The following is a 16,306-nucleotide window of genomic DNA, read 5'->3' as shown; positions in this document are numbered from 1 at the left end:
GTCCAGGTTGATGGAAAAGCAGACGTTGTGTCGGTCATGTTTTACTCTGAAGTCGGTGTTAGGACTCAATACACTGAAGGCAGACATATGAGTATTCAAAACCTTTACAGAATGAGGTGTTCTGTTCAATGCACAGACGCGAAAAATCAGTTTTCGTAAAACCATATCGATATTCTTGTTCAAGAGTCAGTTGTCGCTCGTGGCCATGCGCCGTCTTTTCCAATGCAATTCCATTGATGCCCACTAGCTGGCGTAAAATGGTTACTTCATGACTATGTGAGTTGAGATTGTAATTCAATTACCGACCACCTCTGTCACAAAATACAATTATGAGTCTCCAATTCCATCTGTAGGCTACAAAGTGGTCTCTTTACCAATGTTATATATATTATGAAAAGTAAAGACAAGAAGACAGAGGGCCAAACAAGGTTTATTTCTAGGCTCAGTAGGCCTGATATATGGTTCCAATTAATAAACAACAGTTTCCCTAATTTCTGCTATATGACAGTTCTACTGAAGCAAGTATTGTCCCTTATGAGATACCCAAGTCATTTTAGTTTCCAAGTAAATTGTTTTCCGACATGTTTTTCCGACACCTGCGTCCATTCAGCATTGAAAACATTCTGTCATTTCAATAATATTTTTGTCTTCTTCTCTTTTCATTCCGGTCTCAGCTGCTCCTCCATATTTGACAGTAATAAGTGCTGGTCCAACACATCATCTTATCCCCAGTTCTATGTGGTGTGTATCCAGAATCCAGAGTCAGTCCAATGCTATGTTGACTACAGCGCTTCTGAGTCTTCTAAAGCTGCAGCATTATTCACTCCTGCAGCCATCACAGCGAAAAATACATTTGGGAAAAGGGATCTGGCGTAGATGGCCATCTTGGGGAGGGAGTGAGCCATGACCACCTCTCTCTTCTTGCTGTTCAGAATCTTCAGGATCTCATTGGCAGCCTCTGCTGGTGTGATGCCCATAACCTTCTGTTTGGAGAAGACTGGGAGGGGGGGATAAAGTTGGTTAGAGTGGTCAGACCAGCACAATACACAGTTAGGAACTTTAAGAGCATCAACTGAGACAGCAGCTTACTTGACCAGATGGACTTGTTCGTCTTTTCGGCAGGTGGAGGGGAGCTGATGAAGGTGTGGTTGACAGTGCTGATAGAGATGCCATACTCCTGGACCTCAGCCCTCAGACAGTCAAAGAAGGCTTGGACCGCATGCTTAGAGGCAGCATCTGAAACCCAGCAGAAGACAAATTCAGACCCTGATCTCCTGCTCGTACAATTGTGTTTCATTATTGAGGGAATTCATACTGAACATCTGAATACCTGTTAATTCAAACTTCATCAAACTACATTCAGAAGTAGGCCTACTGTCGGTATGAAAATGACTGAACTCACAAGTGGCACGGAAAGGCATAGCCAGCTTGCCCTGGATGCTGTTGACCAGAACCACATGGCCAGTCCTCCTCGACATCATGGATGGCAGCAAACCTGCGGAAGGGACCAATATAACACAACTCTCAAACTCAAATTCATTTTAACTGAGTTCAATTATGCTCTGTTGTGATATAGTACCCTTAGCCACTGTGATAGGTCCAAAGTAGTTATTGTCCATGACTAGCTTGTCCATCTCCAGTGAAGTGCTCTGTACTGGGGCCTTGACTTTCAGGCTGCTGTTGAGAATGAGCACATCCACACAGCCATAACACTCCAGCGTCTCTGCGATCACATCTGGCATGCTGTTCATGTCACCGAAATCCACTAGAACAAGTTTAGGAGGGAAGGTCTAGGAAAGGGAAAGAGGATTTCACAATGATGCAGGACCAAATTATCGTAATATATTGTTATTAATCTTTAGGATATTCATGGTCACTTTGCAATTTATACATATTCATATAGATGCCAATATAACTAAACTTTTTATCAGGCCTATAAAGACCATATCATTGCTCTGTGGGGTTTAAGAGCTATGACATACTTACGATTTTAGGGTCTGCAGCGCTAGTCAGGTTATCAGCAAAACCTTCAAGTTTTTCCCAAGTTTTTCCACAAAGGATGACTCTAGCTCCTCCCTCGTGAAACAACTTAGCACATTCTGCAAAGAAGGTTTGAATTAATAAATGTACAGACAGAATACTGTTTTAGTAACAATGTAATAACAGATTTCTACTTGCATTTCATATCTGAGCTTTGTTTTTCAAAATCAAAACAAGGGATTTACCATTTCCCAGTCCTGTTCAGGCATCTGTTACCACGACCACCTTGTTGCGTACCGTTCCTGTGGACAAGAACTTGAGCACCAGACTGTGCAGGAAAATAACCACTGCTGTTACCACCACCACAACAGGCACCAGCAGAATGGCAGCTGTGTCCATACTCTGGAAAATACCAATGGGAATGTCATTTTCAGTAGCATATAGTGCCATGTTTTAGTGTTTAGTGAGAAAACTTGAAAGTATTGAATTGAAAATACAGGCAGTAAATGTATTCTTCAGAAGTATGCAGTGAATTCTTATAGAAATACACGTTGGTCTAAAGTCCATTATATGATATGATGAAAGCATGTTCAAGATGAATCAATAATCAATGGATTGACTAATGGATGAGCGAGGAGTGATTACATAGAATAAGAATTAAATTCCAATTCTATGAGTGATTATACACTGCTCAAAAAAATAAAGGGAACACTTAAACAACACATCCTAGATCTGAATGAATGAAATAATCTTGTTAAATACTTTTTTCTTTACATAGTTGAATGTGCTGTCAACAAAATCACACCAACATTATCAATGGAAATCAAATGTATCAACCCATGGAGGTCTGGATTTGGAGTCACCCTCAAAATTAAAGTGGAAAACCACACTACAGGCTGATCCAACTTTGATGTAATGTCCTTAAAACAAGTCAAAATGAGGCTCAGTAGTGTGTGTGGCCTCCACGTGCCTGTAAGACCTCCCTACAACGCCTGGGCATGCTCCTGATGAGGTGGCGGATGGTCTCCTGAGGGATCTCCTCCCAGACCTGGACTAAAGCATCCGCCAACTCCTGGACAGTCTGTGGTGCAACGTGGCGTTGGTGGATGGAGCGAGACATGATGTCCCAGATGTGCTCAATTGGATTCAGGTCTGGGGAACGGGCGGGCCAGTCCATAGCATCAATGCCTTCCTCTTGCAGGAACTGCTGACACACTCCAGCCACATGAGGTCTAGCATTGTCTTGCATTAGGAGGAACCCAGGGCCAACCGCACCAGCATATGGTCTCACAAGGGGTCTGAGGATCTCATCTCGGTACCTAATGGCAGTCAGGCTACCTCTGGCGAGCACATGGAGGGCTGTGCGGCCCCCCAAAGAAATGCCACCCCACACCATGACTGACCCACCGCCAAACCGGTCATGCTGGAGGATGTTGCAGGCAGCAGAACGTTCTCCACGGCGTCTCCAGACTCTGTCACGTCTGTCACGTGCTCAGTGTGAACCTGCTTTCATCTGTGAAGAGCACAGGGCGCCAGTGGCGAATTTGCCAATCTTGGTGTTCTCTGGCAAATGCCAAATGTCCTGCACGGTGTTGGGCTGTAAGCACAACCCCCACCTGTGGACGTCGGGCCCTCATACCACCCTCATGGAGTCTGTTTCTGACCGTTTGAGCAGACACATGCACATTTGTGGCCTGCTGGAGGTCATTTTGCAGGGCTCTGGCAGTGCTCCTCCTGCTCCTCCTTGCACAAAGGCGGAGGTAGCGATCCTGCTGCTGGGTTGTTGCCCTCCTACGGCCTCCTCCACGTCTCCTGATGTACTGGCCTGTCTCCTGGTAGCGCCTCCATGCTCTGGACATTATGCTGACAGACACAGCAAACCTTCTTGCCACAGCTCGCATTGATGTGCCATCCTGGATGAGCTGCACTACCTGAGCCACTTGTGTGGGTTGTAGACTCCGTCTCATGCTACCACTAGAGTGAAAGCACCGCCAGCATTCAAAAGTGACCAAAACATCAGCCAGGAAGCATAGGAACTGAGAAGTGGTCTGTGGTCACCACCTGCAGAACCACTTCTTTATTGGGGGTGTCTTGCTAATTGCCTATAATTTCCACCTGTTGTCTATTCCATTTGCACAACAGCATGTGACATTTATTGTCAATCAGTGTTGCTTCCTAAGTGGAAAGTTTGATTTCACAGAAGTGTGATTGACTTGGAGTTACATTGTGTTGTTTAAGTGTTCCCTTTATTTTTTTGAGCAGTGTATAATCAAAGTGAGAATATTGAACGTTCTCAAAAATGTATTTCATACCAACAGATATTCCAGGTCCATGATTTTGGTATCCAAAATACCCTGTTAAAGACAACCGTTAGAGGTCCAATGCAGACGTTTTGATCTCAATTTCAAATCATTTCTGGGCAACAATTAAGTACCTTACTGTGATTGTTTTCAATTAAAATGGTCAAAAAGAAACCAAAATAGCTTTTTAGAAAATAGCAATGTCTCAAGTATGAATATAGCTAGGACTGTCTGGGAGTGGTCAGAGTGGGAGGGGAAAACTAAAAACTAGCTGTTATTGGCTGAGAGGGTTGGAGCTGTCTTTCTTATTAGCCTATTAACTAATTTACCAACTGGTGATGTCACCAGGCAGGCCACAACTCCATCCCACCAAAACAGGCTGATATTTCAGGTGGTCCTTTCAAACAGCTCTTACACTTAAAAGGCATTATCATCATGTTCACAATTTCACAGTATTATTCAAACCTCATAGTGTGGAAATATAAATAAAACACAAGAAAATCACGTTTTTGAATGCACTGGGCCTTTAAGTTAACTACTCTTATAACTCTGAAATGGAAACAGAAGAAACATATATTGACCATGTACTGTAGTGACAGAGCAAGTTAGAAGATATAACTTATGATCACTCTAGTAAATGCTGACTGGTTGTTTCATCAGAAGGAGCTAAACATACTCCTTGATACATGACCTCAAATTATTACAAAGGGCAAAGTGAACCTCATCTTCAGTTAAGACAGCGTCAATGTGAGGCATACCGAATATGCTGTCTGTCAGACAGTCAAGGTGACTCAACATTTCATAGTTCATTCATATAGTATAAGATACAGTAACTTTCTCTCCTCAGATTACTATCTCCTTGCAATCACCACATTTGACAATCCCAGTTTGTCCCACTACAGTTTAAGTGGGATTGGTCCACAGTTTTTGTTCTACTGGGTGTTGTAATAGCACTTAAGCCACAGTTTACCATGTACAGTGTGTGTCTGTCCTAAGGGAGGCTCTAAATATACCCTGACCTAAAAATACTATAGCAACATTATCTTCAAAAGCTGTACAGTAACATCAGCACAACTCCAAGATAAACTTAATAGATCCAAGAATAACATGAATGTAACAAATGCAACAAGGACACAATGTGAAAACAACTAAAGACCGTAATCATAGATGTTATCCTGCCATTCCTACACAACTACAATCAAATCAGAACATGGAACCATACAGTTAAAGTAACAAGTTTCACTGTGTCTCAACACAAAACGTGCAAATACTGTCCTGGCCGGGTGCCTTTGGCTGACTGTCTCCATTTCACACCTACAGTATGCTTTGATATCATTCACAACCTCCACTTACGGTTTGTGTTGGCTAGATCTCTGGTGGAAAAATGTCTGCTAGTATTCCTGGTTAGGTCTTCTCATGTGGGGCAATGTTCCCAGCCCCAGCCCATTCAGAGTGTAGCTCTGACCAGCAGTCCCCCCTAGCAATACTTTGGGATTTGAGCTCTTTTAATAGAGCACAGCTGAGTCAGTCATTTTCCATGCATGTTGTATACATGTTATGTTTAGCATGGCAAGGCAGCTCACGCCTCCTGGAGGCAGAGGAGGTGGGGGAGATGGTGTCCCATTGCTAAGACCCTGCTCTATTTAGCTCTGTTTTCATTTAGTGCACCACAAAGCAAGGATACGGCATAGAAACAGAACTGAATCACACACACTCACACAGACGTACCAGTAACATGCATAGCCTACACACACTGACAGAAAGACACACACACACACACACACACACACAGGGCCGGCTTACCGAACGGGCACGTGCCCTGGAGCCCCGACCTCCAGGCTCCCCCAAAAGAAAAGTTAATATTATTATTTTATTTTGGGCAGTTGAGAGCCGCCTGGAGGTCGCGGCCCACCCAGATAACTTATTATGAACATGTTGGTTGAGGGCCCCCCAGATAGCATATGAACATGTCATAAGCCATGGCAAGATTTTCTCTAAGTCTCATGGCACATCGGGCCCCAGATGTGCAGTCCAGCCCTGCACACACACACACATACACACACAGCTCAGCATGCACTGTTTTGTCAGCTTCCCAGGTTCTTTGACCTGTTTTATTCCATGCCAAATGTTGACCCAAAGTCTCCATCTCCAACCTGTATCAAATACATTTAATTATAAACATTGTAGAGAAAACATGTGGTTATCCTCTCAGCTTTTTACTAATTAATCCACACCTGGCATTCAGTTTCTCAAACTGATTACAGTATTGACTAAAACTCTACAACTCCCCACAATGTGATTGCTCATGAACGCTCCCCATGTTCATCGTTTCTATGAAATTCCCTGATCTGCACACTCTTGGAATGTTCGGCTACTCTCTCATCTGGGTTGCTACTGTGTAGCTATGTTCTATCACTCTGTGGAATGGATAGCGTGAGCAGTTTGCCTGGACGACTGGAAAAATCCATGAAGCGGTCTACTACAATTATAGCTAGCTGGACTCTGGCGTCAAGGCAGTCAGGCAGATACAGAATATAATCAGTTTAAAATATTGCATTAATCATGGCTGATTTTGAGGAATTCGAAAAACAGCTGAGTGAAAACCGACAGGGTGAGTTCCCATTTTATTTCAGCCTTCAATGTTGGATGAGTTGCAATTATTCTAGCTAACTATAAGCTTTTAGGTCGCTAACTAACATTAGCTAGCTCAGTTAGCTAACTAGCATGCATTGCTGTGGTTATGTGGCCAGTTGTCAAGTTAGCTAGCTAGCTTTGCTAGCAGAGCTAGTCCTGCTGTATGCAGATGTAGCCTATTTGACTAGCTAGCTAACTTAACCATTAGCCACTTAATTTATTGATTAGCAAACATGGCATGGCTATAGTTCGAGTGAATTAACTAGCTACCTAGATAAATTGATAGTTAGTTAGCTAGTTAACTAGAGCTGCACCAGATATCTAGACGCACTCATTGACCTATTGCACTAGCCAGCTAGAGCTAGCTAGTTGTTACCAAGATAATCAAGCTAGCAATCCCAGACTGACTGATCAATTTCGTTTGCCTAGTCAGCTTGCCGGTAGCTATATCTTGGTCCATAATAAGCATCCCACCAGAATGTTATGAACTCAGTTTTGGTCAAATCTATTCACATCGCCGGAAGAAGCTTCTGTGTATTTTACCCCGATCAAATGAAGTTTATGCAATTATGTTCAAGAGATCATACAAGTTTATTACAACCCCTCTCTGCATGTTAGGTATGTCAGGTGTATGATCCGTTGGGCTTAATGATGCTGAAATATGATTGTATATAGCTACCAAAAGCTGGGCTTATGTTCCATCCTTTCTCTTCCCACCTAACGTTACATAGAGAGAGAGAAGGAGAGACGCAAGAAGAGGAGCGGCAGTAGGTCTCAGAGCCGCAGTGAGAAACATCGCAGCTGGAGCAAAGACCGGGGCAACCGGAGCCGAGAGAAGCAAAGCCGCAGTCGAGACAGGAAGAGCCGGGAGCGGAGGAGCACCTCACGGGATCACAAGAAGCACAGGTGAGTCTTCAGCCCTTGGTACCTGGAGCCACTCACTGACAGAAAGCAGCATGTCAGGTATACTCAGGTATTGCCTTTTCAGTGTCACCTTTGCCAACAATGAGTCAACATGTATTCTGTTTACTCAGCTATTCTCCACGAAGAACAAGGAAGAAAAGGACCTGCAGATACTGGGATGTGCCTCCCCCTGGCTTTGAACACATCACACCATTGCAGTACAAAGCTATGCAAGGTATCTGTCAGCTTCTCTTTGCCAGTTAATGTCCCCCTGTGATGTTCCCCGGTTTCATTTAATTCCTGTCAAGTTCATACAAGTTCTTAAAACTGCATTGTTGGTTAAGGGCTTGTAAGTAAGCATTTCACGGTAAGGTCTACACCTGTTGTATTCGGCACATGTGACAAATAAGATTAGTTTAGATTTTAATTGTCAAGAACAGTGCCAGTTACTAAGGTTGTGTGAAGTTTCTCTTACTCTCTACTTTTCCCTTCAGCGGCTGGGCAGATACCCACAATAGCCCTGCTGGCATCAGCTGCCACGACTGGGTTGGCAGTAACACCCACCCAAGTGCCCATAGTTGGCAGTCAGATGACTAGGCAGGCTCGACGTCTCTATGTTGGCAATATTCCCTTTGGTGTGACCGAGGTAAACTTCCGAGAGGACTTACATTGTCTTGCTCATTGAAGTGACAACATCGTATTTCAAGGTATTTATGTAGTTACTGTATGGGTTTCAGCTGTTATTTTTTCCTTTATTTATTTCTGTTTTTAGGAGTCTATGGCAGAGTTCTTCAATGCCCAAATGAGGCTTGCAGGCCTATCGCAAGCCGTTAGCATCCCTGTGCTTGCTGTGCAGATAAATCAGGATAAGAACTTTGCATTCCTAGAGGTAGGTTGCCTTATGTCCTCTCTCTTCTGTATATGTTGGTGTGTAACATTAGTTGCCTTGCATAACTTACTTAGAAAGTTTAACTCCCTGTTTGGCATCTTCCTCTCCAGTTCCGGTCTGTTGATGAGACCACACAGGCCATGGCTTTTGATGGAATCATTTTCCAAGGTCAATCGTTGAAGATAAGACGACCACATGACTACCGGCCTCTACCTGGCATTTCAGAACAACCTGCTTTTCATGTCCCAGGTTTGTACAGTAGCAACATGCTTTCTTAGTTATGTAGTTCACATTCATGGCACCAGTAGATATCAGCTACAGTACAAGTATATTGCAGTTTAACGTGTTTATTGTCGTTTTTGTCTCTGTAGGTGTCGTGTCCACAGTGGTACCAGACTCCCCACATAAACTGTTTATTGGAGGCCTACCCAACTATCTCAATGATGATCAGGTACTTTACTCAAACAGTAATTTCACATTGACAACACAAGCATACCTTACCCTTCTCATTTGTATTACTTTCTTGAACTGGTCACTGAATTGACAGACTTACAGTATTCTGTTTTGGTTGGGTGGGGGAGAAGTGACCTTTGTCCTTCACACTTACAACCATGTTGAGATCACAGGAGGTTGGTGGCACCTTAATTGGGGAGAACGGGCTTGTGGTAATGACTGGAGCGGAATCAGTGGAATGGTATCAAATACATCAAACACATGGTTTCCAGGTGGTTGATGCCATTCCATTTGCGCCGTTCCAGACATTATTATGAGCCGTCCTCCACTGGTTTAGATACAGTCAGCTAAATAAAGCTTATAGGCACAAGTGAATAAAAAAATACTAGGGAGTAACAATGGGAATAACGTTTGGCCTAAAGTAGACAGTATGAACTTAACTGTAGCTGACACTCTTTCCCTGGCCCTCAGGCCATGGCAGGCTTTAGTAGTGTAGAGATGCTTATAAGAACTAACACATTCAGCACTGACAGCATTTGCTTCAGTCACACCCTGCAGGTGTGTGAGTGCTTTTGTGCACAGCACAATGTATTCCCTACCCAAAGGAGAAGTTGCTGTTTGAAAAACATTGAATAATTTACCTTCAATTGAATTACATATTCTTGCAGGTTCTGTTTTCATTGTGTCTACAATTTGGCCAGTGTTGTATCGAAATCAAAATATGAATGTAGTATTTATGTCTGATATTTGAGAAGATGCGAGTAACTCCTCATTTTATGCAGTTTGCTGTTACACTTCTGTTAGCAATCATGAGATTACATTTCATTAGCATTATTCATTAGCATTAGTTAATGTGAACACATTATTTTTCACTCCATGAATCGCTGTAATGTGTTTGAATAAAAACTCAGCTAGGGATTTCATGACTGAACTAAATTGTGAATGTATATTTACACATATTATTTATGCATAATCATCAACCCAGTTTCAATCTCATTCACTTGATTTCAGAAATAACAATAGTGTCTCTATCAGTTAAGTAGTTTATAGTCACTAATGGTCCCATGAAAACATACTTTTGAATGGGATAAATGCTTGACCACCTGCTTGCAGGGGCTATAATTATATGAATAGGTGCATGAATAGGCTTGATTATCAGTACTCCAGTGAGTGATAAATCTTCTTTATAAAAGTGTAACTGATCATCTGTATGCTAATTTCTCATTGTAAGGATGCTTATTTGACAAAGGTAAGCAAAGTCCAGTTCATAAGATTCAGCGAGATAACATATCCTAGATTTAGGTTTACACACAATATGCAGGCCTGAGTAAAATTCTTGGTTAAGTCTAATGGTTGCCAACAACCGTATTCCATGATTCCTCACACCAAACATATATTAAGCCCTGACTGTGCTACATCTTCACTCCAAGTTCCAGAGAGATTGGGAAATGGCAGAGGTCTGCAATGTTGTTGTGCACTAAATGAATTGGATTCTAACTTTCCATTCCTCATGATTTCTTTCTAAACAGTACCCTGATTGTACCCTGGTGTTTATTTTCTTATTCTTTTTTACTCTTGCAGTCACTGCTACTGCTTTGATACTCACAGCTCTTTCATTTTTGTTCCCCCACTTTGTCCCCAGCTAGGGGCCTGTAAGATCGTTAAGTCTGCGCTCATAATTTGTTCAGTAGTACTGATCTACTGCTGCCATGCCAACATGTAACACAAGGCAAGTAAGACATTCCGTTCCTCCTACGGATACACTCCTAGCCAGCAGGTTCCCTTCCTGGCTACTCTTTCTCTCTCTCCCATCACTCTTTTGGAACGCGTTAAGGACCAAATTAGTTAGGGTTGGGATAAAATAATCAGATACCCGATATGTTAGGTTTTGGGGTGGTTCTCAGCCTTAAAAATTAAGTTAAGACTGTATTAAACAGGTGCATTTTGTGCCTTAGTGAGTTAGATGAAGTGATATCCAATCAGTTTACTTTGATGATGGGTTCATCATTTTGATGGATCAGTTGAAGTAGTAAGCAAATATAAGTATTCGATTTTATAGCCTGTGCACAATTTTCAGCACAACCCGTGTTATTACTGTTTAGTAACTTTATATTATTGTTAAGTAAACTGAATGTTCTGGTAAAATATGAATAAAATGCACTGAAATAAATACATTACACAAAGTTTGTTAATCCAGTACTGTCTGTCTGTGCCTGTTAATGTTTTTGCCATGCAGCAAATCAGTCATTCAGGGCTCTTTCAAAAACCTTATATATAGTTTCCCTGGATTATTGTGGATTTAGTATTTGTCATAATTAAATAGTTACTCTATAAAACATCAGCCATTGTATGCATATACAAATTATTAACAAATTATTAACAAACAATTGATTTGCTTCGCAATTAAGCAATCTTAATCTCATCACACTGAAACTGATACACATTCTACACATTTTTTTATTTTTAAATACAGATATAAGAAACACATATTTTGTTTTCTTTGACCATGTCATTTATTGCACTTCTCCAGGCCATTCACCTTGGTATGATTTCTCTCCTCATGACTATTAAATGGAGGCTTAGAATTCATTCAGTAGAATATGTGGTGGATTCATATTACCCTGCTTATGCCTCTGCTTGTCTTCATCTCTTGTGCAGGTGAAGGAGCTCTTGACATCATTCGGACCACTCAAAGCTTTCAACCTTGTGAAGGATATTGCCACGTCACTGTCCAAAGGTTATGCCTTTTGTGAATATGTAGACGTCAGTGCGACTGATCAGGTACAGATGAGCAAATGCTTTCTCATGGTTATCGTTATCTTGTTTTGGTGTCAAATCAATCTTGTTTTTAAAGGTTTAAACGTTTCTGTGTATGTTTGTCAGGCAGTGGCTGGGCTCAACGGCATGCAACTAGGTGACAAAAAGCTAATCGTTCAGAGAGCAAGTGTGGGGGCCAAAAACGCCAATCCGGTGAGTGCAGTTCCCTTGTGCATTTTGAATTGCAAGAAACAAATCTGAGTATCAGCAGTCTAAATATGCCGTCTGTCTGGCCTGTTTTTCTTCCTCCCCCCTAGACTGCCATCATCGAGACCCCGGTGACGCTGCAGGTGCCTGGGCTGCAGAGACTTCAGAAGTCTGGGCTGCCCACAGAGGTGCTGTGCCTGCTCAACATGGTGATGCCTGAGGAGCTGGTGGACGACGAGGACTATGAGGAGATCCTGGAGGACATCAGAGAGGAGTGCTGCAAGTACGGCAGCGTGCGCTCCATCAAGATCCCCCGGCCCGTCGACGGAGTGGAGGTCCCTGGCTGTGGCAAGGTAAGAGTCTGACCTGAGGTTATTCAATACAGCATGAGACTCTGCTCTTCAATATTGTTAAACATAAGTCATTGGTCTGAACTAAATAAAAAACTGTAATACACCACATGAAGTATGAATTGTTGTTGAAGTAACATACAGTGCATTCGGAAAGTATTCAGACCCCTTGACTTTTTCCAAAAATTTTACGTTACAGCCTTATTCTAAAATTGATTAAATTGTTTTTTTTCCCCCTCATCAATCTACACACAACACCCCATAATGACAAAGCAAAAACAGGTTTTTATAAATATTTGCAAATGTATTCAAAATAAAAAAAACTATTCCATTTACGTAAGTATTCAGACCGTTTACTCAGTACTTTATTTAAGTACCTTTGGTAGGGATTACAGCCTTGAGTCTTCTTGGGTATGACGCTACAAGCTTGGCACACCTGTATTTGGGGAGTTTCTCCCATTCTTCTCTGCAGATCCTCTCAAGCTCTGTCAGGTTGGATGGGGAGCGCCGCTGCACTGCTATTTTCAGGTCTCTCCAGAGATGTTTGATCGGGTTCAAGTCCGGGCTCTGGCTGGGCCACTCAAGGACATTCAGAGACTTGTCCCGAAGCCACTCCTGTGTTGTCTTGGCTGTGTGCTTAGGGTCGTTGTCCTGTTGGAAGGTGAACCTTCGCCCCAGTTTGAGGTCCTGAGCACTCTGGAGCAGGTTTTCAACAAGGCTCTCTCTGTAATTTGCTCCATTCATCTTTCCCTCGATCCTGACTAGTATCCCAGTCCCTGCTGCTGAAAAATATCCCCACAGCATGATGCTGCCACCACCATGCTTCACCGTAGGGATGGTGCCAGGTTTCCTCCAGATGTGACGCTTGGAATTCAGGCCAAAGAGTTCAATCTTGGTTTCATCAGACCAGAGAATCTTGTTTCTTGAGTCCTTTAGGTGCCTTTTGGCAAACTCCAAGCGGGCTGTCATGTGCCTTTTACTGAGGAGTGGCTTCCGTCTGGCCACTCTACCATAAAGGCCTGATTGGTGGAGTGCTGCTGAGATGGTTGTCCTTCTGGAAGGTTCTCCCATCTCCACAGAGGAACTCTGGAGCTCTGTCAGAGTGACCATCGAGTTCTTGGTCACATCCCTGACCAAGGCCCTTCTCCCCCGATTGCTCAGTTTGGCCGGGCAGCCAGCTCTAGGAAGAGTCTTGGTGGTTCCAAACTTCTTCCATTTAAGAATGATGGAGGCCACTGTGTTCTTGGGGACCTTCAATGCTGCAGAAATGATTTGGAACCTTTCCCCAGAACTGTGCCTCAACACAATTCTGTCTCGGAGCTCTACGGACAATTCCTTCGACCTCATGGCTTGGTTTTTGCTCTGACATGCACTGTCAACTGTGGGACCTTATATAGACAGGTGTGTGCCTTTCCAAATCATGTCCAATCAATTTAATTTACGACAGGTGGACTCCAATCAAGTTGTAGAAACATCTCAAGAATGATCAATGGAAACAGGATGCACCTGAGCTCAATTTCGAGTCTCATAGCAAAGGGTCTGAATACTTATGTAAATAAGGCATTTCTGTTTTCTGTAAATTCACATATTTCTAAAACCTGTCTTTGCTTTGTCATTATGGGGTATTGTGTGTAGATTGATGAGTATTTTATTTTATCAATTTTAGAATAAGGCTGTAATGTAACAAAATGTGGAAAAGGGAAGGGGTCTGAATACTTTCCGAATGCACTGTATATACATTTGCTATTTGGATCCTGATGAGGTTGATGGTTATTTTTGTTTCAGATCTTTGTGGAGTATGTTTCTGCTGCAGACTGTCAGAAAGCCATGCAGGCCCTCACTGGCCGCAAGTTTGCCAACAGAGTGGTGGTCACCAAATACTATGATCCAGACATGTATCACAGACAGGAGTTCTTAGGGTAGAGGGGAAACAGGAGGTAATACCTGGAATTAGCTGGGACCTCCCCTTTCCTGCTTCCTCAAACTTGGTTTCAGCTCTTCAGTGATGGCAAGTATCGTGTGTTCTCTCCAGTATTCACAGCTAGTACGTTGTAACCCTATCCTCATTTACTACAGTAGTACAGATTTTGGGGGGGGGGGAATAATAGATTTTTACATGTCTTTTAGATACTTTTTGTTGGTGTAATATATCAGTTAGAGTATCTGTGTGCAGTGAATGAATCTACACTCATGCTGTTTGTGTAGGATTCCCTTTGCAGAAGTAGTATGAATGTCATGTGTACTTAGATCTAAAACCAAACTAATATAACATAGCCAGTGTTGCTGTCTTTCTTGAAACTCTAGAGTCAATGAGATGATACAAAAGTGAAATTCTATTCTGAGCACAAGCTGTTTTCTTATTTTGTCTCTTAACTTCAAGAATTGTTAACTCGAGATGTAGCTATATTTGATAGCTATCATACTTTCACTGTGTGATTCTGAGAAGTAACTAACAGTGAGGTGTTATTGTATCTCCCCCCCCCCTCCCTTAAAGGCATACTTCTGGATTTTGGCAATGAAACCCTTTACATACTTCGCCAGGTTCAGATTAACTCACAGATACCATTTTTATGTCTCTGCATCCATTATGAAGGAATTAAGAGGTAGTTAGCAATTGCGCTAATGCTAGTTAGCAACTTCCTTCACGTAGATACATAAAAACTGTATCCATCTGACTCTGAAGAAGTAGATAAAGGGCTTCATTGCCAAAATCCAGAAGTAGCCCTTTAAAACTCAAACACCTAAAACTTGTGTTAGAAAAACACTCTCAACACTAATAATTACAAACAGTGAACAAAACAATTAATTCTACAAAGTAATGATTTGGGCATTTTCACAGCGGTTTAAACCCATAACCTTGAAATGTGCAGATTGTTTTGTGTTGGTGCTCTGGATTAAGAATTTGTGTTAGATTGCAGCAAAAAATTACAAGGTCACAAAAATACCATACCGGCAATAGAAATTGACATTATGCATAGTTTTTGGAATAAGAAATATTTGGTCCTACAGGAAAGGATGAGGAGATTTTAGAAAATGTGCTTTTAATTTATGTAAATAATGTATGTAGCTACTGTATATTCTGTGTTTTTGTTATCTGATGCTTTTGCATTTGTATGGAAGAAAATTGGTTAATTTATTATTACCCAAAGGGTTTTTAAGCTTCATGAAAATTGCAGATGTCAGTTGATCCAACATTGTCGTTGTATGACAGTACATTAATTCATATCATTCATCATTACAGTGAGAGTACCTTTGAATTTTTTTACAATGTACTGTATATCTCATACGATTACAACAAAAACACTATACTTAATTATGGGTAAATTAGAAATCAGCTTTCAACTAAATACATGCAGTGCATTGATTAAAATGAATTATAAATACTGTTTTTGTAAATGTAGTTTTGAATGTGCTAAAACTGAAAGCATTTTTATGTACAACATAACCTACCTTGAATAAATGCCTGCATCCTCTGTCAGTCTATAATGTCATTATTGTCGCTGTGATGTAGGGCTGATGTCCATTTCTGGACAGGGGCATCTTGTGAGATCAGATCAGGTGAGGAAATGTGAATATACTGTAAACATACACCAGACTGATTATCAGTTCAGCTTTTAGTCAGTAGAAGGCAGCAATGTTGAGCTTTGTCAGACTGTTCTCATAGACTAGACATAACATAGTAAACGAAAATCCGGGACACTCAAATTAGTATAATATGTTAAGTTTGGTATGGTTACATAATACTAAAGGTTACTTAAGGCAGAAAGGAAAGGACGGTATATATAACACAAACGTGTAGCAACCTCAACGGTTGCGTGTTTGAATCTCATCAC

General features: G+C 41.8%; 1 protein-coding gene and 1 pseudogene across 1 annotated transcript; one reads left to right on the top strand and one right to left on the bottom strand.

The window, feature by feature from the left end:
* Positions 1–412: 412 nt before the first annotated feature.
* Positions 413–5,776, bottom strand: LOC121556802 (annotated as a pseudogene).
* An 862-nt stretch (positions 5,777–6,638) lies between these two features.
* Positions 6,639–15,946, top strand: LOC121556801 (splicing factor U2AF 65 kDa subunit). Its single transcript, XM_041870708.2, has 11 exons — positions 6,639–6,891; positions 7,646–7,820; positions 7,949–8,052; positions 8,312–8,463; positions 8,590–8,706; positions 8,817–8,955; positions 9,078–9,157; positions 11,818–11,940; positions 12,043–12,129; positions 12,234–12,476; positions 14,259–15,946. Exons 1-11 carry the CDS (start codon positions 6,843–6,845, stop codon positions 14,394–14,396), a joined length of 1,407 nt encoding a protein of 468 aa, XP_041726642.2. The 5' UTR covers positions 6,639–6,842; the 3' UTR covers positions 14,397–15,946.
* Positions 15,947–16,306: the final 360 nt, after the last annotated feature.

The sequence above is a fragment of the Coregonus clupeaformis genome, unplaced genomic scaffold (assembly GCF_020615455.1).
Source record: "Coregonus clupeaformis isolate EN_2021a unplaced genomic scaffold, ASM2061545v1 scaf2776, whole genome shotgun sequence".
Taxonomy (NCBI): Eukaryota; Metazoa; Chordata; class Actinopteri; order Salmoniformes; family Salmonidae; genus Coregonus; species Coregonus clupeaformis.
This window is presented reverse-complemented; position numbering and strand designations above follow the sequence as displayed.

What these genes read in the sequence shown, in the direction of transcription:
- LOC121556801 (XM_041870708.2), top strand. Translation starts at nt 6,843, where the DNA reads ATGGCTGATTTTGAGGAATTCGAAAAACAGCTGAGTGAAAACCGACAG. An exon ending in GCTGAGTGAAAACCGACAGG is followed by an intron (nt 6,892 to 7,645) that starts GTGAGTTCCCAT and finishes AACGTTACATAG; the next exon opens with AGAGAGAGAAGGAGAGACGC. An exon ending in CGGGATCACAAGAAGCACAG is followed by an intron (nt 7,821 to 7,948) that starts GTGAGTCTTCAG and finishes CTGTTTACTCAG; the next exon opens with CTATTCTCCACGAAGAACAA.